Source organism: Quercus robur, chromosome 9 (assembly GCF_932294415.1).
Source record: "Quercus robur chromosome 9, dhQueRobu3.1, whole genome shotgun sequence".
NCBI lineage: Eukaryota > Viridiplantae > Streptophyta > Magnoliopsida > Fagales > Fagaceae > Quercus > Quercus robur.
Genome location: NC_065542.1, coordinates 7523407 through 7550633, shown reverse-complemented (window position 1 = coordinate 7550633; position 27227 = coordinate 7523407). Strand labels below are relative to the sequence as shown.

At 36.5% G+C, this 27227-nt stretch overlaps 3 protein-coding genes across 3 annotated transcripts; 1 reads left to right on the top strand and 2 right to left on the bottom strand.

Annotated features, from left to right (window-relative positions):
* Nucleotides 1-4092: 4092 nt before the first annotated feature.
* On the bottom strand, nt 4093-5265 carry LOC126700665 (disease resistance protein RUN1-like). The gene is made up of 3 exons (XM_050398875.1): nt 5029-5265; nt 4531-4920; nt 4093-4401 (listed from the first exon to the last, which is right to left on the bottom strand). The coding sequence occupies exons 1-3, from the start codon at nt 5263-5265 to the stop codon at nt 4093-4095; spliced, it is 936 nt and encodes a 311-aa protein (XP_050254832.1).
* Nucleotides 5266-15038: 9773 nt separating this feature from the next.
* On the top strand, nt 15039-15761 carry LOC126700664 (uncharacterized). Its single transcript, XM_050398874.1, has one exon. It carries the CDS (start codon nt 15039-15041, stop codon nt 15759-15761), a length of 723 nt encoding a protein of 240 aa, XP_050254831.1.
* A 7523-nt stretch (nt 15762-23284) lies between these two features.
* LOC126700663 (TMV resistance protein N-like) lies at nt 23285-25820 on the bottom strand. Its single transcript, XM_050398873.1, has 2 exons — nt 25742-25820; nt 23285-23664 (listed from the first exon to the last, which is right to left on the bottom strand). Exons 1-2 carry the CDS (start codon nt 25818-25820, stop codon nt 23285-23287), a joined length of 459 nt encoding a protein of 152 aa, XP_050254830.1.
* Between the last annotated feature and the right edge of the window lie 1407 nt (nt 25821-27227).

The following is a 27227-nucleotide window of genomic DNA, read 5'->3' as shown; positions in this document are numbered from 1 at the left end:
TACTAGCTAATGAGATGGTTGAGCAATACCACAGGAACATGGATCTAGCTAGATGTACTATAGAAATTGACCTAAGGAAGGGATTATGATTCCATTAAGCATGGAACTTCATTTTTATGTGCTTGGTGGCTGTAGGTGATGTGACAGGCAAGGAGATTTTTATTTATTTTTGAAATAAGGCAATTAGGATTTCCTTGTCAATTAGAATTAGGATTTAATTTTTCTATATAAGCAAACTATTGTACTCATTTTGGAGATAATTTAGAGATTATTTTAACTTGCACAAGATTGAAATAAAACCACTTGATATAACTTAGAGAGATATACTTCATGATATTTTTAGAATTCACTTAGAACTACCCAAATACAAGTAAAGTGCATTTTGTTTAACATGTCAAGATATGAAAAATATGACCCTAACAACTTGGATGTTTTATAAAGGTGATTTACCAATTCACTATGAAATGTAACAGGGGGAAACAAAAAAACAAAAACAAAAAAAGAAAAAAAAATCTAACTAACAAAATGCAGAGGAAAAAGATGTTTATGGGAGAAATGAAATTCAAATTATATTAAGGTCTCACCCGTGCCTCTACACGAGCATCACATGGGATGATCAGGTGTAAGATGTTTTCCTAACATTGCAGAATAATGTTTGCACATGGCATAAGGCCATTTAGTAATATAACTATTCAATACTATTTATTATTCACAGTATTTGTTGATTTTCATTAATGAAATTGGAACTTTTTGAACATTGACTTCAATCACAATCATAAATTCATGGTGCCTGCCTCTTGCATCTTCACCTAATTTGTTGATTACTATAAGTGACATTATTAACTTTCCAAACTCTGTCTTCAATTGCAATTATAAATTCATAGAATTCTAGTTTATTCATTTTGAACTTGTCCAAGAAAGAATTAAGCTTATTGTGCTTGTGGACTTCTAAAATGAGGACAACCCGGAAGCATAAGAAGAAAACAACATGAGATAATTAAGAGTAAAAAAATACTGTGAACTTGAATTAAGAAGAAAGACAGTGACATTGATTTATAGGTAATCAAGAGAAAAAATTGTTGATTGTTGCCAATTGTTTAGCTCTTCACCACATTCCTTGTATTGACTTGACTCCTCACAATCAAATTTACTTTACCATGGGCCATAAATTCAGGGACTCTTCCAATCCTTTTGGTTACCTTCCACAACCATTGCTGAATTGTCAAAATAATGATGGGGAATATCTAAGCCCTTGTAAGGAATGATGTTGTTGTTGCTACACTCAGCCATAGTCTGGTTAAGATCTTCAATATCTTTCTTGTATACCACACACAACCCGCATTTCATTACAAAGCTTGAACATGTGCCTTCAATTTTAATTCCAATCTCACAGAATCCATTTGCATCACATTCCCACAATAATTTTCTGTCCCCCATCCACTAACGAAGATAATAATTTATTCAAATATTATGTGGGAAACCAATATAATGGATTGGTGCAATTTTTTTTTTCATTGACTATCAAAAAGCATGAAAGTGGACCGCCATAGTAATTTTGGTGACCTGAACGAAAACAATTTACAACACAAATTATATTAAGGTCTCACCCATGCCTCTACATAAGCATCACATGGCATGATCAGGTGTAAGATGTTTTCCTAACATTGCAGAATAATGGTAGCACATGGCTTAAGGCCCTTTAGTAATATAACTATTCAATACTATTTATTATTCACAGTATTTGTTGATTTTCATTAATGAAATTGGAACTTTTTGAACATGGACTTCAATCACAATCATAAATTCATGGTGCCTACCTCTTGCATCTTCACCTAATTTGTTGATTACTATAAGTGACATTATTAACTTTCCAAACTCTGTCTTCAATTGCAATTATAAATTCATAGAATTCTAGTTTATACATTTCGAACTTGTCCAAGAAAGAATTAAGCTTATTGTGCTTGTGGACTTCTAAAATGAGGACAACCCGGAAGCATAAGAAGAAAATAACATGAGATAATCATGAGAAAAAAAATACTGTGAAATTGAATTAAGAAGAAAGATAGTGACACTGACTTACAGGTAATCAAGAGAAAAAAATAGTCGATTGCTGCCAATTGCTTAGCTCTTCACCACATTCCTTGTACTAACTTGACTCCTCACAATAAGATTTACCATGGGCCATAAATTTAGAGACTCTTTCAATCCTTTTGGTTACCTTCCACTACCACAGCTGAATTGTTGAAATAATGATGGGGAATATCCAAGCCCTTGTAAGGAATGATGTTGTTGTTGCTACACTGATCCATAGTTCGGCTGATATCTTCAATGTCTTTCTTGTATACCACATGCAACCCACATTTCTTCACGAAGCTTGAATCTGCATCATCAATTTTAATTCCAATTTGACGGAACCCATTTGCATCACATTCCCACGATGATTTTCTGTCCTCCTTCTAGTAGAATTGAGGAAGACAATAATTTAGCCAAATATGATTTGATAAAACAACAGTTTTATTAATGGCTGGGCTAAAATACTTTTTTTTTTTTTTTTTTTTTTTTTCCATTGACTGTCAAATTGCACCAAGTTGGATCCCATCTGGAAATTTTGTGATGTGGACGGCAACAAAATATAACGCAAAAAGCAATTCCTATCCATTCATTACACAAATGAGAAAAATGTTCCATTATATTCACTTCATTCCCCATACATTGATGGCTAAACCACTCTGAAATTTCACTTCTAGGAAAAACAATCTCATATCTATTATCTTGATATTAGGGGAGAGTCCTTGAAACATATAAAGCAATATGCTTAGAACCATAAGAGAGAGAGAGAGAGAGAGAGAGAGAGAGAGAGAGAGACTTGGGGGGACTTTTTTATCACTGCAAAAAACAAGTCAATGAAGCCTTGATTGTTAGCCAGTTTATTGCAATGTGAAAGATTAAGTTCTGGCTCACACAATGAATTTGGTTTCAATAGATTTGGTACTGTTTCCAGTGAGGAACAACTGTTTCCCCATATATAAGCTATACTTAATGGAAGCTTCGGAAATGATCGAAGACTTGTGCAATTTATCAAGTTCAAATTTTTCAGGATAGATAGTTGACCGATGCTTTCTGGAAGGTCACCAAAATTATTTCCACTTAGATTTAAGTCTTGTAAAGAGAATAAGGGGAAATGATCGAAGACTTGTGCAATTTATCAAGTTCAAATTTTTCAGAATAGATAGTTGACCGATGCTTTCTGGAAGGTCACCAAAATTATTTCCACTTAGATTTAAGTCTTGTAAAGAGAATAAGCAACCAAAACTATTGGGGATTGCCTTGAGATTGCAATTACTTAAATTCAAAGTGGTCAAAGAAGACAAACCAAATAGAGAAGACGATAGCAAGCCCATGGGATCGGAACTTCTCGACATTGAATAAAAAGGGATGAGTTGAAATCCACCAAAAGCTATTTTTCTAAAAATTTCAAAAAGAGCATTAGAAGAAGGCATCTATCCGTTCACATCAAGCTCCTCAACACTTTCTGCATTTCCCAAGTTCTCTAGTAGTTTTGCGCATCCGGAAAAATTGAGATCTTTAAGTGACCTCATATTAAAAAAAGTGCTAGGAAGAGACATAAGATTTTTGCAATCTTTTACATTCAATGAAGAAAGGCCAATCAAATTTCCAATTGATATGGGTAGTTTTGTAATAGCAGTACCATCCAAGTAAAGTTCTGATACACGTTCCATGTTCTCCCCAAATTCTGGAGTTCTTTTTAAATTTGAGCATTTAGACAGAATAAGGATCTCAAGAGACTCCATTTCAAACTTAATTGGTATAATTCTAAGGTTTTTGCAACATTTTAGATTAAGAAGAGTAAGCTTTCTGTGAACTCCAATTGATGGATGCATCTCTCGTAAGTTTATACAGTCTTCAAGAACCAATTTCTCAAGAATTGGGATTTTGGTGAAGTCAGGGGTTTAAAAAAATTTTAGAGAGCTTTTCAAGTTGATGAATTTCAACATCTCACAAGACTGTAGAAAGCCAAAAAGACATAAAAAAAATTTTAGCTTCCAAAAATATTATAGTTTAATGAAACTATTAAAAGAAAAGTTGTAGAATGTTATCTATTACCTTTGTTCCTTTCCAAAGTTGTTCAATGTTGCTACAATACATGTGAAGTTCAATAAACTCATTTGGTTGGAAACTTGCTGGCAAAGATTTTGAAGGATACCCACTCCAATCAAGAAATACCAAGTCATTAGGAAGATGTTTGGGATCATGGCTAAGCTGAAAATTTCCAATTATGAGGAACTTCAGACGATGCATCTTTGAAAAGGATTTAGGGTCCCAATGTGCCTCTTTTGGTTTGGGTAACTTTAAGACTATGCCTTGAATTGTTTCTGTTCCCTAATAATCATAAACAAAAGGGATTAGTGAATTGCAAAATGCATAATTACCAAAACTACTTTATGTTAAAGTATGTTGAATGATATAATTAATAAGGTATATTTTTGGTTTCTTTCAATAACCCCTTACCGTATTTTTTGTTAGCACACTATCAATATCTTTATACAACCATAATCTACTACGCTTTCCAGGGTCTTTGGGGCAGTCTTTACGAACTATATCTCGACCCATTTCTTGAAATAAATCATGCATCCACAATTTATCATTTTGCAATTTGATGAGAGATTTATAAATAAGAACCCTTAATCCAATTTTAGGGTAAAGCTCAAGATGATCTAATATTGCTATAATAGTTTCTTGATTTATATAATTCAAGAAAAATTCCTTCTCTGTTTCTTTTAGTCCATCAAAACTTATTTGAAGTACATTGAGAATTTCTCCTTCAGGAAATTCTTTAAGCCTATCTAATTCACTTTTCCATTCATATGTGCTTCTATTGTACAGAAAGGAACCCAAAACCTCAATGGGTAAAGGAAGGCCATTAGCATAATGTATAAAAAGCTTGGGACAGCTCTAGATAATCTTTGGTAGGATGCTAAAAGCTTTTGAATTAAAAAGATGAAAAACTTCATCATAACTCAATCCTTCAATCTCATATATTCCATCAACTTTACGTGTCATTAGCAAATGCACATCTTCTGTTTTGATGATAACTCTACTACCTGGACCAAACCAATTGTGCTCAGCAACCAATTTGTTCAATTGGCCTAATTCATTTACATCATCAAGAACAAGAAGAATCTTTTTGTGATGTAACCTATTCTTGATCATGAGAATTCCATTATCGACATCTTTTACATTCATATCTCTAAGAATCAAAAGATCATTCAAAAGTGTTTGTTGTAACTGAAGTATGCCATGTTTTTCATTAACTTCCCTAACATTAGCAATAAAACTACATGTTTCAAATTGATTGGAAATCATATTGTTAACAACTCTAGTAAGAGTTTTTTACCCATTCCTCCTGTCCCCCAAATTCCTATAATGCGAACATCGTTTGACTCTATAGCTAAATGTGACATCAATTTCTCAACTCTGGAAGTCATTTCTACTTTTCCCTTGGTATCTATTAAGAATTATAACTGAGTTGATTTAATATCACTTTCACAATGTCTTCGATAACTTCTACCTTAGGCCTGAAAATAATAGTGAACAATATGCAGTGAGTCTAAACCTCTCAAGATAGGACCTAAATTAGAAATTTTGTAGGTATATAGCATTTTGTTTAGTTGATTAAACCGAAGTTTCAACAAATAAATGTATATACACCCTATGGTATAAAATCTAAATGAAGCATTTAGTTTAGTTTTATTCTTTTCTATATATATATATATATAAAAAAAAAAGTATTGTTTTACTCCGTAACAAAACCAGGTTTAAACTGAGAGATATGTAATATACACCTTATAATAGAAAATCTGAATATTAGTTGGATTAAAAAAAAAAAGAGTTAATCTAATTTCATTGCTACCTAATGTTTCCATGTTCGGGTGGGTTTTGAGTCTAACAAGTTTTCGACAGAAACTTCTTGATTTAGGATAGTATAAGCAACACCGGGATTTTCCCCCCTTTTATCAACCATATACATATAGGATTCAGATCCTCTAGATTTCCTAGAATACTCTACCAATAAATTTTCTTAAATCCTAACCATTCTTTTATGATTTAAGAGTTTAGATTCTGCTATGTCAGCATTCCACTACTAATACTATATATATATATATATATATATATTGAATGCAAGATTTGCTTTTATAACACAATATGTTCTCTTAAAACAAAGATCACTTTGTGTTCCGTGGCATTTAATCTATATCTGTATATTACTAAAAGCTGAAGCGTAGCATTTAATGTTGCTACTCTCATGTTGAGCCAGATCAGTAGCCATGTCATTACCATTTTTTCCTAAATTTGTCCTACAATTTAAAAATAATTTTTCTAAATTTAAAAATCCTAATAAAAAGAAAATAATTTCCAACCCTATCTCTTTCACGGTTACAATTTCAGACAGCAACCCTTTGTGTTCCACGGTTACAACTTCAAACAGCAACCCTTTGCGTTCCACAGTTACAATTTCAAACGGCAACCCCTCAGCTTCCTAACACTAGACTTTGGCTTTCTAAGTCCTTCATTTCTTCCTCTCCTCACACTATATTAATATTGAAATCTATATCTATCTATATATAATATAAAACACCACTCCTTATTGTTTGCAATTCAGTATTGTTGCTGATAGTCCAATATCACTTTTCTTCTAATGCATGCACAAGTTTAGTTTCCATGCACAATATATTTTAGATTGTATTTGGTAGGGAATGATGAAAAATTAGTTGTTTGCAAGGATCGGGGAGCTAATGTTTGCATCGATTACAAGATGGAGGATTTTGTTAAAAGGGTGAAGGAAGAAACTGGAGGACAAGGTACTTTCTCTAATATTAAAACCTCACTTTTCTTCAACTATGGATTAGTGAAGCTAAAGAATATGATTATTATTTTGTTAAGTGGACATTTTCATTGGGAGGTCTTTGTTATTGTCAAGGAAGTTAATAAGTTATTTCCTTTTTCTAGGCATATAAGCTGCACTTTTATTGTGAGTATCTAGGGTACCATTGAAAAGAAAGAACACTGCTAAGGGCCTAAAAACAACTTTTTGTTGCTCTTTGGGGCCATGTTTAACTTTGCCTTGAGGTGAAAAATGAGACCACATCATACAAAAATACAATCCCTTGCAGAATGTACAACAATATAGAGATGTGACCGTATACAGTAATGAAAATTTCCATCCATGAGAAGTGGAAGCATACAAGCATAAACAAATTATTTTCGTATTTATTTGTATGTGAATTTTTGTTGTTATATTATTGCAATTTTAATTTGGAAACTATTATATGAACCTATGAAATATCCGTCAAGTTACTATTAACCTTGATTTATTTGTTCATATATACTTTAGAGATAACATATATAATATTATATCAAGTTAATATGAAATTAATTGACATTTTTTGATTTATTAGTACTTAATAAAGAAAAAAATATGTATAATATATTAAAATAAAATTGTCAAATTTTTCCGTGCATAGCACGGATTAGCGACTAGTTGAGTTAAAAATTGCTTGAATTGAATATAATTTTTACCATTTAATACTCGGGATTAAGTCTAGCCCGCGAATAGTTTGGAGGTTTCTAGTTTGACTTGATTACTTATTTATTTAAGTTTTATTAGGATATAAAAAAAGTTTATTATTTGTCAACAATTTTATGTCTTTCTAGACCAGGTTTTAAAGTTTTATATATAACCACACTGCAAAGAGTTTGAAGGTATAACTTGGGTGACTGTGAGAGTTGAACAGAAAAGGTTTCTCTCCAAACTTCTATAACTTTGGTGAGTGTGAGAGAAACCCTTTAAACTTCTATCTATATATATATATATATATATATATATATATATATTTTATTAGGTGTGAAATTTGAAAATCTAATCATTGGATTACAGGTTCTTATTATATTTTCCATGCTTGCAAACAGTTAAGAAAATCAAAGATCGATTGCTATGTAAGTCATCAATCAAATGTTTAAATTTCAAATTTTGGTGGTCTAAAATTATGCACAAAAAATAATTTTATTGATCAAATAGTAAATAACATTTGATTTGAACAAAATTTGACATGCATGTTAAAAACATAAAAAAACATGTAATTTAATGGTTATATTTTTAAAATTTACACCCACTAAAAAAAAAAAAAAAAATATATATATATATATATATATATGTGGGGCCCAATAGTTTATGGGCCAGGCCCACTTGCTCATGGGGAGCCCGCAGGCCCAAGCCGAAAAAAGTTATGGCCCAAACTTAAAAGTATAAGGCCGAGGATGGCCCAGATATGCAGCCGAGGACGGTTTAGTCCTCGGCAAGCCTAAAGCTCCCTTGACAAAAGGGGTAAAAGAGAGCTATAAGAACAAATTCGGAAGAAGATCTAAAATATCTTGGGAAAGTTACCCTTATTACCCTTCCCAGATAAGACTATACACCTAACAGAACCGGATTCTTAGGCTTTATCTACCATCCCCACCAATTCTGGGATTAGACTGACGGGACAAATGTCAGTCTTGAAAAAGTTAATCCTACACGTGGACGAAGGACAGCAAACGCAGGATAATATAAAAGGAAACATAAGGTAACGAGGCGGGGATCCCCATCTCACTTCCTGGGAAAAACTCCAGGGATGAGAATGCCCGGATAATATATGTACACCACCACGAAAAACCCACCGCCGGGTAACCGGAGAAAGACATTAGTGCTCCTCGGACATGATTCGAGGAGTCCAATCCCTCAAGTTATAAAGATGAAGGGCTTGGATATCCAGGCTGAAGCCTTTTCTTATCTGAGTTTCCCTAAAGTCCGGTTCGGACCAACGCCCTGTGACCAAACGCTAGCCTTTCAAGCCCACTCTCTACAAATCTTATTGTGAGGGATCCTTCACGCACGAGCTCAACGTCATTGTTGGGCCGTTTGAGAATCGTGTCCCTACAATTGGCGCCGTCTGTGGGAAGGCTTGCGCGTTGGCACGGGTGGCGTATGAGTCAACTCTCTAGCAAGCAGAGATTCGCGAGTTTTTCCCATCTCCGGTGACCTTCAGTTGTCGTTCCGATATAAACTGGTGCCAGGGCTTACATCCTGTAGTGCCAACGGCACGGGCAGCTTTAGGGGCTTCCGACGTCAAGTCAGCTCTCCCAGTTATGGCCAAGGGGCTGACCTGCGGAAAAAAAAAAAAAAAAAAAAAAAAAAAAAAAAAAAGCAAATAAGAAGAAAAACCATAAGTTTTGGATAGAACCAAGGCCTTGCATGGTCCTCGGACTCAAGCCTATGGGGAAACCAAGTACACAAAAGAAAAACCATAAGTTTTGGACAGAACCAAGGCCTTGCATGGTCCTCGGACTCAAGCCTATGGGGAAACCAAGTACACAAAAGAAAAACCAATAAGTTTTGGACAGAACCAAGGCCTTGCATGGTCCTCGGACTCAAGCCTATGGGGAAACCAAGTACATAAAAGAAAAACCATAAGTTTTGGACAGAACCAAGGCCTTGCATGGTCCTCGGACTCAAGCCTATGGGGAAACCAAGTACACAAAAGAAAAACCATAAGTTTTGGACAGAACCAAGGCCTTGCATGGTTCTCGGACTCAAGCCTATGGGGAAACCAAGTACACAAAAGAAAAACCATAAGTTTTGGACAGAACCAAGGCCTTGCATGGTCCTCGGACTCAAGCCTATGGGGAAACCAAGTACACAAAAGAAAAACCATAAGTTTTGGACAGAATCAAGGCCTTGCATGGTCCTCGGACTCAAGCCTATGGGGAAACCAAGTACACAAAAGAAAAACCAATAAGTTTTGGACAGAACCAAGGCCTTGCATGGTCCTCGGACTCAAGCCTATGGGAAAACCAAGTACACAAAAGAAAAACCATAAGTTTTGGACAGAACCAAGGCCTTGCATGGTCCTCGGACTCAAGCCTATGGGGAAACCAAGTACACAAAAGAAAAACCCATAAGTTTTGGACAGAACCAAGGCCTTGCATGGTCCTCGGACTCAAGCCTATGGGGAAACCAAGTACACAAAAGAAAAACCATAAGTTTTGGACAGAACCAAGGCCTTGCATGGTCCTCGGACTCAAGCCTATGGGGAAACCAAGTACACAAAAGAAAAACCATAAGTTTTGGACAGAACCAAGGCCTTGCATGGTCCTCGAACTCAAGCCTATGGGGAAACCAAGTACACAAAAGAAACCAAGTACACAAAAGCACAATCGGAGTTCCCTACTTCCCAGTCGACTACTCGGATGGATTATTTAGAGATTCAGCCTTGGACGGTATTCACGCGCTTATCACAGAATATTCAACTGTTACCCCGGTTAGTTTCCTAAATTTGATTTACTATGAATTATCGATATAATGCCTGGTAGTACTGGTAAATTAGAATTAGTTAGATTATGTTTCAAGGTATCTTGCTCTAAATATTCTTGAAGCAACACACACATGGAGCACACCCATTCACAAAGTGATGTTGCCCAAAGGATCAGTACTCAAAACATGTAAATAAATTTCTATTTTTACTAAAACAAAGAAGTAGTACAGCGTACAATGAAAAGCTGGAATCAGCTTATGTCAGAGCTCACTACATAATTAAGTAGGAAGATGCAGAGAATAAAACAAAACCGAGGAGCAGTACAGACGAGAGGTTGGCTACTAAAGCTAACCACATAACCAAAAAAAAAGATACAAGAGAATAAGAGAAAGCCGATGAGGTGGGCCAGAGGAGAGGTTGGCTACTGCTCCAAGACCTTGTTCTTCCTCAATGCTTTTACATACCCATGACTCAGGCAGCAAAAGAAACCCAACTTGAGCCTGACACCGCTGAAGGAAAGGTGCAGGGAGTCGGAAGTTGAGGGGCTTTCTCTAAATATTTGCTCGCCACAAGGCAGAGGCGCTGACGGCGGAGAACCTTTCTTCTGACACACCAAAACTCTGGCATGAACAGAACCTGCTTCGGATTTTGACTAAAAGAGGGAGAGACACCCTCTCCCCTCGGTTGAAATGGAGTATTCTCTTGAACTTATGCTTCCTGTGCCCGTACCTCACTATTTTGAGTCTCAGGAGGACACGACGATTCCGTGGCGGAGAGAGTTCCTTCTGCCCAACCCTCGCCTCAAACATGTTATGCTAAGGGAGGACAGCACTGAATATAGGAGCTGTGATTTGGGAGAAAGCTGAAGGAGTTGTGTGTAGGGAAAGCAACTATCTCTCCCATTTATTTAAGGGAATAAGGTGGTGACAGTTAATTCATGTAGCATCCCAAGGGACGCTACAGACAAAATAGTTCTGGCTCAACTTCCAACGTCAACTGCAGCCACAAGATTAAAGAAGTCTCGTAAAGGCGCACCTCGATCATTGGGACGTCAGAGAGTACCGCGTGGTCAAAGGCTGCAGAGATACCTCTTAATTCGTGGGCCTAGTGAATTCGCGGCCCAGGCCCGTTCTGCATGAGGACCCAGGAACTATGGCCCACGCCAAGAAATAGCCATTGCCGAGAGCAACCCCTACTCGGCACCTCGTGAAATACCTGAGGAAGGGAAGAATCTGAACTCAAAAAAGTTTTGGACAGAACCTAGGATTTGCATGGTCCTCGGACTCAAGCCTATGGGGAAACCAAGTACGCAAAAGAAAAGAAAAACATAAGTTTTGGACAGAACCTAGGACTTGCATGGTCCTCGGACTCAAGCCTATGGGGAAACCAAGTACGCAAAAGAAAAGAAAAACATAAGTTTTGGACAGAACCTAGGACTTGCATGGTCCTCGGACTCAAGCCTATGGGGAAACCAAGTACGCAAAAGAAAAAACACAAGTTTTAGACAGAACCCAGACGTTGCGAAGTCCTCAGACTCAAGCCTTTTGGGGGAAACCAACTACTCGGATGTGGAAGGTTCTCAGCTCAAAATACGGTAAAAGGTTAAGGCCAATGTGTTAAGAAGATGGCGAAATGACCCAATGTTCATTAGCCTAAGGAAACTGATCATTTTGCGGGCGACATGTCCTCGGATGGTTACTCCTTACACCGTATCAAACACTCAGTCCTTATCTCGGCTAATTTTAAGGTGAGTCTCGTTCCTCACTGGTCGGCATTGCCATGTCGAATAATTTTATTAAAGTTATGGTGGCATCTTCTTATTAGCAAGTATTTTGGCCTTAGTTGTCATTGGTTCAAATGCTATACTATTGTGCCGAGCAGTGCTCGCAAATTTATTAAAACATATAAACAGAACATGCGAAGTAGAACAACAATAACTTTTATTAATATGAAAAATTATTACAACGTACAAAGAAGGGCTTAAACAAGCCTATACAAAAATGAATTGTCAAAGCAACAATAGCATCTGCAATACAGATAAGTAAACAGTCAGATGTCTTTTAAACCCGCTTTCAAAATCTCTCCAATCTCTGCCTCAGTACTGCTCATATCAGGAGAAGAACCCTCTTTAGAAAAAGATGAAGGAGAAGGAAGAAGAAAGAAGAATTGGAACACATGGAAGCACTTCAGCAAGCTCTTGTCATCAAGGAGTGCAAAGGAAGAAGAGGATGGAGGAGATGAATGAAGAAGATGGAGGACATGAGTAGGAAGGAGGAGAAGAAGAGAGAAGAGATGAAAAGAAAGAGAAAGGAGCAAAAGAGGGAGAAGGAAAAGCACCAGGATGGATCTGGTGGTGGATAGAAGAAGAAAGAGAGGCAAAGGGGGGCGCCAGTGAACGAAGAGAGGAAGAAGCAGGGGCACTTAGTCCCTGCCCCAGTCCTGACTCCTAACACGCTGGCGCCATGTTAGATATGCTCATGACAGAGCGGATGGTGGTGATAATGGATGTCTTTGACTCGGTCACGCCGAAAGTGAGATGTGACGAGTCCCTGCTTTGGATTTTGGCTAAAAGGAAGGGGAGACAAATCTTGAGTCTCCGCCATCCTTGCCTTGACCGAGCCATCTCGAGTTTTATTAGGACATGGTGTTTTTGGGAATGAAAGGGTTTATTCATGGCTGACTACTGTGGTGAACCTTTTATCGGATAAGGTACAACCAGAGGGAAGGAGTGGACTCTGGGAGGAATATGAAGGATTCAAGTATGATAAAATCAGTTTTTGTCTTCTCTCTTTATATAGGGGAAGAAGACAAGGGTACATAACACGTTCGGATCCCCAGGGAAATCTACAATTAAGAATGCGCCGTTTCGTTCTCCCACGCCATCAATAGCCGTTAGATCTGGGAGGTTTCGTAAAGGAAAGATATTAAAGACGCACCTCGAATACCCAAACGGCATAAGGGCAACGTGCACAAATTCAGGGGAACGGCTCATAGACCGGTACATTCTCTAGGTTGTTGAAGGGTCGCCAACGTCATTCAAGGGCTGAAATAAATGAACCATAATAAGGCTCGGTATCACCAAAACCAACCTTTCCAACCAAGATGTTGGACAGCAGGGTTTTGAGGGGCTATTGTGGGACCCAATAGTTTATGGGCCAGGCCCACTTACTCATGGGGAGCCCGCAGGCCCAAGCCGAAAAAAGTTATGGCACAAGCTTAAAAGTATAAGGCCGAGGATGGCCCAGATATGCAGCCGAGGACGGTTTAGTCCTCGGCAAGCCTAAAGCTCCCTTGACAAAAGGGGTAAAAGAGAGCTATAAGAACAAATCCGGAAGAAGATCTAAAATATCTTGGGAAAATTACCCTTATTACCCTTCCCAGATAAGACTATGCACCTAACAGAACCGGATTCTTAGGCTTTATCTACCATCCCCACCAATTCTGGGATTAGACTGACGGGACAAATGTCAGTCCTGAAAAAGTTAACCCTACACGTGGACGAAGGACAGCAAACGCAGGATAATATAAAAGGAAACATAAGGTAACGAGGCGGGGATCCCCATCTCACTTCCTGGGAAAAACTCCAGGGATGAGAATGCCCGGATAATATATGTACACCACCACGAAAAACCCACCGCCGGGTAACCGGAGAAAGACATTAGTGCTCCTCGGACATGATCCGAGGAGTCCAATCCCTCAAGTTATAAAGATGAAGGGCTTGGATATCCAGGCTGAAACCTTTTCTTATCTGAGTTTCCCTAAAGTCCGGTTCGGATCAACGCCCTGTGACCAAACGCTAGCCTTTCAAGCCCACTCTCTACAAATCTTATTGTGAGGGATCTTTCACGCGCGAGCCCAACGTCATTGTTGGGCCGTTTGAGAATCGTGTCCCTACAATATATATATATATATATATATATATATATATATATAAGGAGTTTGAAGAGTTTCTCTCCAAAAGTTTCTCTCCAAATTAATTTGGAGAGAAACCTTTTGAAGTTCAATGGAAAAGTTTTGTTTGATTTAAACAAAATTTGACGTGCATGTTAAGAACATAAAAAACATGTAATCTAATAGTTATATTTTCAAAATTTACACCCAGTACAAAAATATATATAAGGAGTTTGAAAAGTTTCTCTCCAAATTAATTTGGAGAGAAACCTTGTTGGAGTTCAATGGAAAAGTTTTATTTGATTTGCCTAGTGCTTTTTTATTTTATTTTTATATCTATGTGAGACTTGTGAGCGCAATTATTTTTTCTCATTATTGTTAGTGAGATTTTTTTTAAGAGTAATGTATAGTATGTACACAACATTTTCACAACAAATTATAAGTGGTAAATTATTACTAATTTTATTTTTAGCCCACCACTAAAATTATTTTTTTGCCCAACAATAACAACTTACCATCTAAGATTTATTGCGAAAATATTGTGGAAGTATCATTTTTTTTTTTTTTTTTTGGTTAGTGTTGTCATTGAATGTAGCCACCAAGTTTGTCAAATTATAAAAATTTTTCTCACGTAGGGCTCCCTCGAGAACCTTACGTTGATGAAAAAGTTTTCTCTATTCTCTGAATAGAGTTCTTTTTCCCACGGTGGAAGCCCGGTGACATTTTCTTCTCTGCTCTTCTCCCTATACCCTCTCCCCGTCTACCCTCACCTCTGCAATGGATGACCCTGCAAAACAATGGGCACGACTGTCTCTCAAAGCCAAAGAAAACCAAACTATTGACCTCCCACCTGCAGTTGAATGTAACAGCCGCATCCTCGTCGCAAAACTCTTCACTAAAAGAAAGGTCAACTTGGAGGCTCTCACAAGAACCTTACGGAGTATGTGGCGCTCGATTCAGACTTTTGAAGTGCGAGACTTGGGATCCAATACAGTATTATTAATCTTTGAAGATGAGTCCGTTCCACAGAAGTTGATGATGCAGGGGCTGTGGACTTTTGACAAGTATTTGATTGGCTTGAATAAACCTTTGGGTGAAGAATCAGTGGAGGACGCTACATTTGATAGAGCGTCATTTTGGGTCCAGATGCATAACCATCCCCTTTGCAGAATTTATACAGCCACCGTCGAACAGGTTGACGCTTCCACCATTGGAGAATGTCGTGGCCGTTTTCTTCGGGTGCGAATCCAATTGGATATCAACCAACCTTTGTGCAGAGGACGCATGGTGAACATCGGCGAAGCGGAATCTCAGTGGGTGGCTTTCCAGTATGAGAAGCTTCTGATCTTCTGCTACTGGTGCAGCGTTCTTAATCACGATGAGAAAGACTGCCACCTTTGGACAGATGGTAGTGCGACTGTGAGAACTGAAGACCAGCAATACAGCGCGTGGTTACTTACGCGCCCCCACCATAAATCTTCAACAGTCACAAGTGGTTAACGGCAACAACACTCCGAAACACAAACCACCTAGCGGTCCACCACAACCCCTTCGCCCTTCACCAACACCCACTTCTGCAATTGCTCCGACGGCAAACCCCACCAACCCGATAACCCACAACACCCCGATACAGCCCCTAGCTCACACCGACATAGGAAACCCGAAACACATGCCATCCCATCCCGATATGGACCCACCCACTTTCTCGGAGAAAGTTACGCACAGTACCTCAACCAATAAGGAAATTCTGGCTGACAAGAATCTCTATTGACGCGCATATCACAGACATTGATAAGGCTTTAAATACCTACCCTTTCCCGTCACAGTCGACCACTCCTTAAAAGGAAACTGCATCATTAAACCATCCCGTGATTATTTCCGCCGACCAAACACAGCTTGTCCCACCAACACCTCATGTAAGTGACAGCCACCTTGGTGATAACCCAATCATGCACGTGCAAGACTCTAACCACGTGCCTCTTCATGGGCCTAAAAAAACTATTAACCCATCTCAAGGAACATGGAAAAGAATTAGGCCTCCAAAACAAACATTAGACTTACAACTTCACTCACCCCCTGTTGGACCCAAACGAAAGCCCGAAAGTCAACCTCATTCAGATGCAATGTCCATTGATAAGAAACAAAAACCAGATGAAGATACACGTACTTTGGAAAAACTCATGGCAGACAATTTAGGATCGGCGGTGGCTGCTTGGCAGCACCGTCAGGCTCAATGAGTGTACTAAACTCGAACTGTCGAGAGCTTGAAAACCTCCTAACAGTTAATGCTCTTAAGAGAGCATGGAAGAAAGAAGCTCCCACTTGTGTCTTCTTAATGGAGACAAAACTGTCCACGGATCAACTGAACGCCAAGAAACAAAACTGGGACTACAATCAAGGCCTCGTGGTTTCTAGTGATGGTCGAAGTCGCGACTTAGCTCTTCTGTGGAAACCAAATACAAAGGTACACGTAAAAAATTTCTCGTATTGGTTTATTGATGCTCATGTGTTTTGTGAAACAACAGGAATGTGTTGGAGATTGACAGGTTTTTATGGGCATCCCGAAACTAGCAAGCGTGAGGAAACTTGGACTCTCCTTGAGTCTCTCGGACAATCTAATCACCTTCCTTGACTGTGCGTTGGTGATTTTAATGAGATTACAAGTTAGTCCGAGAAAGCGGGTGGATGCTTACATCCAACTCACCAAATGGATTGATTCCGCACCGCCATCCATAACTGTAATTTCATGGACCTTGGATTTTTTGGCTCTCCCGTCACTTGGTCTCGCAACCACCATACTGAAGGCTGCATTCACATACGGCTAGACCGTGCACTTGCCAATTCGGCATGGAAATTGCTATTCCCCAAGGCTGCTGTCCACCATGTTTCGATGTCTTCTTCGGATCACTCCATGCTTGCCATACGTCTGAATCAACCCAGGTCTCAACAACCACGCCCTAAAATTCTCTTCCGTTTTGAAGCCATGTGGCTTCAAGATCCCTGGTGTGCCGAAATTGTCCAAGATGCATGGCATGAAGGTTTTTATAATCCGGATGGTTGCAATCATCAACTGTCATTCTAGTTGTTGTGACCGTCTCTCAGTTTGGAATAAAACTGAATTTGGCCACGTTGGAAAACAGATTGAGAGACTAAACTAGAAGCTTCAAACATTGGAGCAACACCCTATCTGTAATGAGTCTGCAATCCAAGAGGTACGAAGGGCTTTGAACCGATGGCTAGACATTGAAAATACTATGTGGCACCAACGCTAGAGAAATATGTGGCTCACTAATGGGGATCGAAACACCTCATTTTTCCACCAAAAAGAATCTAATAGGAAGGATAGAAACTCCATTCGTGGCATCTGTGATGAGGCGGGGCAATGGCAGGAAGATGCTCAAACTACTGAGACCATCATTTTGAACTACTTCGCGGCTATCTTTGGATCCAATGGACCTACAGATTCATCACTCCTTGTTGATGCGGTCCAACCTATGGTAACAGAAGAGATGAACAGCTTTCTTACTTGGCCTTTTACACCTGAAGAAGTTCACAAGGTACTCAAACATATGCACCTAAAAAATTCCCCAAGTCCTGATGGTATGCCTCCTCTCTTTTATCAACATTTTTGGTCTCTTACAAGTGATTGTGTCACAAAAACTGTTCTTGATTTTCTGAACTTGGGTATCATCCCTCCAAAATTCAATGAAACACATATTGTCCTTGTTCCAAAAACCAAAAACCCCACGAAGGTGACTCAGTACAAACCGATAAGTTTATGCAATGTTATTTCCAGACTCATGTCCAAAGTCATTACAAATAGACTGAAGCGTTTTCTGCCACATATTGTAAGTGAAAATTAGAGTGCTTTCATGTCTGACCGCCTCATCACTGATAATATTATTGTTGCTTTTGAAACTATGCATCATCTTAATCAAAAAAGAAGTGGGAAAGTTGGGGAGATAGACCTAAAACTAGATATGAGTAAAGCTTTTGATCGTGTTGAATGGGGTTACTTGGAAAAGATTATGTATAAGATGAGTTTTAATGATAAATGGGTAAATCTTATGATGCAATGTATTACCTCTGTTACATACTCTGTCAGGATTAACGGGCAACCCCGAGGTCACATACTCCCGTCTAGGGGTTTGAGACAAGGGGACCTTATCTCTCCCTTTCTATTTCTTTTCTGTGCAAAGGGACTATCCGCTCTTCTAAACCAATCTATGGCTGCTGGTCAACTTCGAGGTGTATCAGCTTGCCCACTTGGACCACGTATCTCCCACTTATTCTTTGTGGATGATAGCATCATTTTCTGTCAAGCAACTCTGGAACAATGCAACCACTTGGAACATCTTTTGACTATATATGAGCATGCTTGAGGTCAGCAGCTTAATAAGGAGAAGACTGCTCTTTTCTTTAGCAGAAACACCCCACAAGCCACACAAGTTGAGATAAAAAATCGCCTTAGAGTGGAGGTTATTTGACAGCATGAGACTTATCTAGGCCTTCCATCTTTAGTGGGGAGATAAAAAAAACACACCTTCAGGGCTCTAAAAGAAAAGCTTGACAACAAACTTTCTGGCTGGAAAGAAAAACTATTATCCCAAGTCGGTAAAGAGGTTCTCATCAAAGCAGTAGTGCAAGCTCTACCTGCATACATGATGAGTGTTTTCAAGCTCCCTGATTCACTATGTGATGAGTTAACTGGAATGATTCAGAGATTTTGGTGGGGCCAAAAGGAGGGAAAAAATAAAATGGCATGGTTGAGCTGGGAAAAAATGTGTGCACCAAAAGACAAAGGATGGTTGGGATTCAGAGATCTCAAAGCTTTCAACTTAGCTCTTTTAGCTAAGCAAGGATGGCGACTACAGATGAACTCTCATTCTTTGGTTCATAGAGTACTTAAAGCCCGTTACCTTCCAGAAACAGATTTCTTACATGCAGAGTTGGGTACAAAACCATCATTCGCTTGGCGAAGCATCTTGGCCGCTCAACCTGTTGTGAATTCGGGTTACCGTTGGCAGGTAGGAGATGGCAAATCCATTGACATTTGGACTGACCGTTGGCTTCCAAGGCCTTCCACTTTTCGGGTCCTAACACCTTCTTCCCAACTTCCAGCAAATACAAGGGTAGAGTCTCTCATTGACCAAGAGAATGGGGATTGGAACCTTGACCTGATCCACCAAACCTTTCTCCAAGATGATGCCACCTCAATTCTTAGCATTCCACTAAGTCGCCACAAACCACAAGACCGCATGATCTGGGCATACACACCAAAGGGGCGCTTCACTGTCAACAGTGCCTATAAAGTGGCGATATCTATAACTCGAACCTCAGGGTTGGTAGAAACATCCCATGACAGTGAGCAGTCTCGGTTTTGGCACAAGCTTTGGGACCTCCACATGCCAAACAAGAGAAAGCTCTTTGCATGGAGAGCATGCAAAAACATCCTACCTACCAAAGCCAACCTCTACCATAGAGGAGTCATTGACAACCCCACCTGTGAAGCCTGCGCTCTTGCACCAGAGACCGTTGGGCACTTGTTTTGGGATTGCACTATCACTAAAGAAGTATGGAACCTCTCGAACATACCGCTTGATAAAAATGGACTCCACCACAGGGACTTTATGGACTTCCTTTGGCATTTAATTTTCAAGCAACACGTGGACACTAAACTGGTTGAACTGGTCATCATCACGGCATGGAGTGTATGGCTCAGTCGAAACAATGCTCGCCTGGGGAAAGCTTGCCAATCTCCGCTTGAAACCACGTTGCGAGCTCGGTCATTGCTGCACGAATACCAATTGGCCCACACTCGGCCCACCCAGCTCAAGGAAGCCATGGATGGTCGTTGGGTCCTACCTATATTCCCATGGTACAAGGTTAACGTGGACGCTGCTGTTTTTTCCCACCTCGGCGTAACTGGAATCGGTGTGATCATACGAGACCATTTTGGATCGGTCGTTGCTGCCCTCAGCAAGCGCCTCCCACTTCCTTTGGCTCCTTTAGAGGCAGAAGCTAAAGCACTGGATGAAGCTACGGTTTTTGCATGGGAGATAGGAGTCAAAGATGTGATTTTTGAGATGTATTCTGCTACTGTTTGTCATGCTATAGAGAGCCCCACGGATGCCCCAGTTTCTATCTCTACTGTAGTCTCCGGACTTTGCTCCAGATTACGTGAGTTCCGAACATTCCAAGCCTCACACGTAGGACGCCAAGGGAATAAGCCAGCTCATATTTTGGCAGCTTTTGCTAAAAATATTGATTCTTTTGTAACATGGATGGAATAATGTCCACCTTTCCTTATATATGCTGTTTCTCAGGATGCTATGTTATTTTATTCTTCTTAATGAAATGAAAGTATTTCTTATCCAAAAAAAAAAAAAATTTGTTAACATTTTTGTTTAGTATTGCTTACCTTTTTTGTTTACACGTTTTTGGGAACAAATTAGTACTAGAGCCATAGTTGTCAAAACACGAATCATATTGTGAATCAATTTTTGATTTTTTTAGTATCATGTATCGTGTTGTATCATGTATATCATAAGATAAACAAAAACTTAAGAAAATTTGTACAGAAATTATAAAGATACATATATAATGGGTATATTCATTATAAATTCAAAATATATTCTACTAATGACTAATTTACTTATGTAATAATATTTAACAAACTAACTAAATAAATCAAATTCACATGTGTTAATTTATAATATACATTTTTAAACTGATTAAACTCAAAAGTATTAATACGTGACAAATAGGCCAACATAATAATTTATGTCCATTATATTCATCATCCTGCCTAATCAACTCCATCTAAATTAGTGTTATTTATCATTTTACAAATTTATTTCTTCATTGATTTTTTTTAATCATAATCAAAATTTACTATCTCTTCTTGTTCTTTAAATTTTAATATTTTTTTAATATTTCTTCTTGGCAATTTAGCTTCTTAGACTTATAACAATAATGACAAAAATAATTATATTGTTAATTAATACCTTATTCATAGTATAGAAAAGAAATTTGCAAATATGAAAGTGAAGTGTAAGTGTGTAGTTCGAATTTTGTACAAAAAAAAAAAAAAACACCTTATAGACATGTTATTGGATTCTAATAAAAGCACAAATTTTAACCAAAAAAAAAAAAAAAAAAATTAAAGCATATGTTTATGTATCATACAATACATACGATATGATACAATTTTACAATTCGTATGATGCGCACCACTGTATCATATAGTTCATAAGCACTTACGATATGAAACTTTTTGTACACAATAATTACGTATCGTGTATCGTACAATATTGACAACTCTAATTAGAACTTCTACTATTACAACAAGGATTTTGCAATTGCTTGAGCTAATGAACATTTCAAATTAGTAATACAATAAAAAAAAAAGTACATGAAGCATGTATTTTGGTTGAGCTTTTCAGGGCTTCACAAAGTCCAAGTGCATCTCAAACTATTGATGCATAAGATATATATGTCTTATTTTATAAATATAATCACTCACAAAGTTCATTAAAATTTATATGTCAAAAAGTTTTGTAGCTTAATTAGTATCTCCTGGTGTTTTCAATAAAAATGTTTGGTTCAAATCCTCCTCCACTATTGTAACTATTGAACTATAAAAAAAAAAAAAAATATATATATATATATATATATATATATTTCACTTCTATCAATAAATTGAATAATAAAATCGGTAGTAAAAGTTAAATAAAAAGTAATTTAAGTTACATTGTGAAAATTGATTTTCAAGAATAGTTCACTGTGGGTTTGTTTGGGAATAACTTATTTAGTTGTAACTGAAAACTTTTTTGCTGAAAGTGTGCTAAAATATACTTGTACGGTTGTATCTTGAATTTTTTTTGAAAATGTGAGAAAATGCAAGAAAAAGTGGGGTTTAAAAAAGCTGTACATAAAAGCTAAAAGCTGAGCTTATAAGCTCATACTAAACACACTCTACATATACTTAAAAATTATGCTATATGATTAAAGTAACTTAAAAATATTCTTTTATTCTTTTGAAACCTTTAAATGTATAGTTTTTTTTTTTTTTTTGATAAGCTTTAAATGTATAGTTTGAAATAGTATTTAAACGTCTTGATTCTCTTGAAGCTTTGTTAATAGAGTTTAGTTTAAACCAAATTAATAGAGTTTGGTTTGTCGACATTAGCGCTTTGAGCAACATATAATGCTATTATACACTGAACCACAAGTTTTCTCAAATAATATATATATAGACACACACACTGAACCGCAAGATGCATATACAACATGTATAACGTATACCTTGGTTTTTTAGAAGGATTTTTTAGTTCTGCAGCAACTGCAATGGGAGGTGAATTGGTTGTTTGCTAAGGTTACTAAAAGAGTCTAGGACTAAAAAGGTTTTGTAAGTATAAACTTATTGTAATTGTTTCTTCTTGTAGAATTTTCCCATGGAATTGATTTTCCAGGAATAGTTTTTATTTTTTACTCCATCACCAAATCTATGTGTGCTCTTTAACGTTTTCATTGCTTTTAGATTTTGGTGATACTTGTAGTGATTGTGCAATAGATCAAATTGTTAACTTTGAACGTATAAGAGATTTGATCATGGTCAATACGTTAATCCACTGATTAGGCTATTGGGTTGTAAGTAGGATTTTTGTAAGTAATTATGTTTGGTATTATTGCTAAAAAATAAACACCTCTTTATCATCCCTATTTTAACTCCCACTTTCCCAACACTAGAGATTTCTTTTTAGTCTTCCTATTTTAACAATTTTATCCTTATTATTGCTTTAAATTCTATAATTTTATTTTAAACTATTTCGTGAGCTATTTCTTGATAAATTAAAGGATGAAACTATGAAAACTTACTCTGTATAATAATCAAAACAATGTATCGTTGATAAATTAAAGGATTTAACATAACATATATTATAGTCAAAATATCGTACTGTTGATAATGTAATTCATAGTATATATATAGGAAGAGCTATTTGAAACATTTAAAAAAAATGTTAAGTTACATTACCTATCTTGTGAATGCCAATGCCACCCGGAGAGATTGGCACTTCACTCAAAGTGGCTCGCCAAGTTTGCACCTTCTCTGTGTTCTCCTTCAAATGTTCTTTATGCTTAGCAAAGGCTTGTGCAAAAGTTCCCATATGCTTTCGTACATTAGATGGGTCCACTTCGTAAAATATAGGCAGAACTGTCATTTCCTTCTCTTTCATGCATTGAATGATCTTTGTAAGTTCATCCAAACTCCATGTAGAAGATGCATAGGTTTTTGAGAGAATAACAATAGCAAATCTTGATTCTTCTATTGCTTTTAAGAGCTCCGGTGAAATAGATTTTCCTCTTTCAAGTCTTTCATTGTCTCTAAAGGTAAAAGTACCTGAACGTTGCAAAGCAACATACAGATGGTCTGTAAAACTATTACGTGTGTCCTTACCTCTGAAACTAAGGAAAACGTCATAAATCCACCGTCTTGAAGAAGAAGATGATGATGTCAACAGTGAGGCTCCTTGAGTACTCATTGAAGCCAATGAAAATATGTTGGTAAATCTTGAACCACAATAAGGATAAAAAGAATTAGTAAAAAAACAATTTGAAGGATGTGTGTGGAAATTAAAATAACCAGGGAGGAAGAATATGATTTAAGATGGATTTTTTGAGAATAAATAAATAAAAGAGATAGATGTGTTTGAAAAGTGAAAACTTGCAATACTCAAAAGTAGCTTGAAACAACACTGCCTTCCAACCTTTCTTTTCTTTCTTTTTTCTCTCTTACTAGACTGATTGATTATTCTTTGAAACAGATATTTATTACCCACTAACAATAGAAACCCTTTTTATTTTCCTTTAAACACGGTAGGTGTGCAAGTGGCCCTTTTCTTCGAGGAATTGTCCTAGCAAAACACCGACAATTTTTTAAAAGGCTGAGCATTCAACAATTTTCTCTTGCATCTTCCAGTCAAAAGGATGACCGGAAGTTATCAAATTGATAAAAAATGTAAATAAATAAAGACCGTGAAGACTTCTTTTCTTTTGGCAAAACAGGGTATGCAAGCGTGAGGGGATCAGTCTCCAAACCCACGTTTTGTTTTTTAAACATTTTAGGGCCCGTTTGGTTGAGCATCTTAGTAACATGTTTTCAGTTTTTAAACAACATTACACGCATTTCTATACACTTAAAAACAATTCATTTTAATAACATCTTCTCCATTTATATAAAATAATATTACAATTAAGTAAATTAAATCTTTTTATTAAATTACATTTCACACACACACGCATGTGTGTATATATATATCACTATGTATTGTTGTTGAATACAAAATACATTATTTATTTTATTACATAAAACTTATAAAATAGAAGAAATAACACATGCACTATTTAACCTATAAATTTTACATTATTTTATTATAAAAATAATTATATATCATTTCGCACACACGGCTTGGGTTTGCAACTTGTGTTTATAAATTACATAATTAGTTTAGTTCTAATATAAGCTAATGATGCCTAAATCGTCAGTTGGATCACTCGTCCAATTTAGAGCTCTCTTTATCTCGCAGGTCCTACAAGATTGTCAAGAGCTCTGGATTGGATAAGTGACCCAACTGACGATATAGGCATCATCATTAGTTTTAAAAAAAAAAAAAAAATCATTTTAAAATCTAATAATTGCGAATTGCGATCAATTGATGAGTAATAAATGTTTACCCTTCGTAAGTCAATATTTGGTAAACCACAAAACTAGTTCATCTCTAATATAAGATAAACAAAAAATAAAACTAGTTCACAACAGAGTAATGGAGGTACTGCTCGCCTTGATTTATCCTTTAAGATTACAACCAAATGTCTTATGCCTAATTCTCCCAATAAATAAAGAGAACATAGTTTCATATCTCTTTTCACCCACTTATTGTAAGGAAAAAAAAAGGAAGTAAAATATAGGAGTAAACTAAATGTTGAAACATAATTTTAACTAGACTCATGGAGATCTACTTCTCACTTTTTAAGGGGTCATATATAAATATATCTTTTGTTCCTGCTAGGTAACTCTTATCTTTGGCTGCTGAAGCTAGGCCATAATATTGCTCCAAGGAATTTAGTCCTAAACCACTTCAGATAGATCAAAAAGTACCAAAATATATGCAGAACACAGAAACAGAAAGCTATACAAACAGTTTAAAAAAAAAAAAAAAAAAAAAGACAAACAAACACATAGGTTCTGAAAATCCAGACACGTTTATGAGCTTTTTACAAGTTCAGAGAGCAGTCATATACTCTTTATAATACAAGTAACTTCCATGTTTCTTTACCAGAAACAGAATATAAATAATGTCTTACAGAGGATACAGAGCCATTATTACCTGAGGGAGATTCAGGTCTAGCTTGATAGTTCTACTCCACAAAATCCTCCTACATTACATGTTCCCAATCTGATGTAGTGTCAAACCAACCTGCTGGAAGTGGGTCGCCAAGCCTGTTGGACTGACAAGATTGGATCACTGGATCATCCTTACACAGATAGAACTCCATAGTTAAACCGTCTTCATTACCGTCAGCAGTGTGGTGCTGCAAGACAGGTGCCAATGTTACATCCACACTTCCATCCTCTGGTTTGTCTCTAATAATTGGCCTATGCTTACTCTCACCACCAACTCCAAAATTAAAATTAAGCCACTTATAAAATGAAATGATTTTTTTAAATCAACAACATAATAAACAAATTTCTAATTATTATTTTAATGATATCACATATAAGTCTTAAAAATCTATATATTTATATAATATCTAAAAGCTTACACATAATATTTCTGGTTGCTACACTTCTTTTGAGCCACATCAGCAAAGCATTTTGGTCCATTTGGTCTAATGTGATCCAATTCAGTCCATTTGGTCCATTCAGAATAATTTGGTCCGGTTCAATCCAAATTAGTTTAATCGGTCCAGTTAGGCCCACTTTAGTCCAGTCGGTCTACTTCAGTCCATTTCGGACTAATTGAGTCTTAAATTGATTTTTGTAAGTTTCCTTTTCTGTTTTGTGCTCAATATTTTTTTGTTCCTTCTTAATTTTTGGATTGAAAAGTATGAAAGTTTATTCTATTTGAACCGACTCTTTAGTTTTTGGCTAAAAAATACAAACAAAATAGTCATAAGAAATTAGAGATATGAGTCCTAAAAAAGTAATAAACATGATAAATATTCAAAAAATTGTCTTAAAATTCAACTTTCAATAATATAGAAATTATAATTATATTTGAAAAGAAAAAGAATGCTTTGATTCTAAACTTATGTAATAATTTAAACTTAATGTAACATGTTACCTGTGTTCCATGGAATGAGGGTATATTTTAAAAAAAATATTCTTGGATATGTTCAATTAGCCAACTGATTACAATATATTTTTAAAAAGTCATTTTAATAACATCTTCTCCATTTATATAACGTAATATTATAATTAAGCAAGTTAAATATTTTTATTAAATTACATTATATATATATACACACAAAATACATTGTATATTTCATTACATAAAACTTATACAAATAGAAAACACTTTTAAATAACACATGCACTATTTAACCTACAAATTTTACATCATTCTATTATAAAATAATTATATTGTATTTCCTATGCACCACGTGGGTTGTAACTATTGTTTATAAATTACAGAATTAGTTTAATTCTAATATAAGCTAAAAAAAATCAGTTCAAAATCTAATAATTGCTATCAATTGATGAGTAATAAATGTTTACCCTTCGTAATTCAATATTTGGTAAACCACAGAATTACTTCATCTCTAATATAAGATAAACAAAAAATAAAACTAGTACACAACAGAGTAATAGTGGTAGTGTTCGCCTTGATTTATATCCTTTAAGCAGATTACAATCAAATGTCTTATGCCTAATTCTCCCAATAAATAAAGAGAACATAGTTT

Bases quoted from the DNA above. Each gene is read 5' to 3' on its own strand.
- LOC126700665 (XM_050398875.1), bottom strand. From the start codon at position 5,265: ATGAATGTAAAAGATGTCGATAATGGAATTCTCATGATCAAGAATAGG. The intron at 4,921-5,028 runs GTTTTTCATCTT...TTACCCATTGAG, and splicing joins AAGGATTGAGTTATGATGAA to GTTTTGGGTTCCTTTCTGTA. The intron at 4,402-4,530 runs GTAAGGGGTTAT...TATGATTATTAG, and splicing joins GTGTGCTAACAAAAAATACG to GGAACAGAAACAATTCAAGG.
- LOC126700663 (XM_050398873.1), bottom strand. From the start codon at position 25,820: ATGGAGTTCTATCTGTGTAAGGATGATCCAGTGATCCAATCTTGTCAG. The intron at 23,665-25,741 runs GTTGGTTTGACA...TGCAACGTTCAG, and splicing joins TGGCGACCCACTTCCAGCAG to GTACTTTTACCTTTAGAGAC.
- LOC126700664 (XM_050398874.1), top strand. From the start codon at position 15,039: ATGGATGACCCTGCAAAACAATGGGCACGACTGTCTCTCAAAGCCAAA.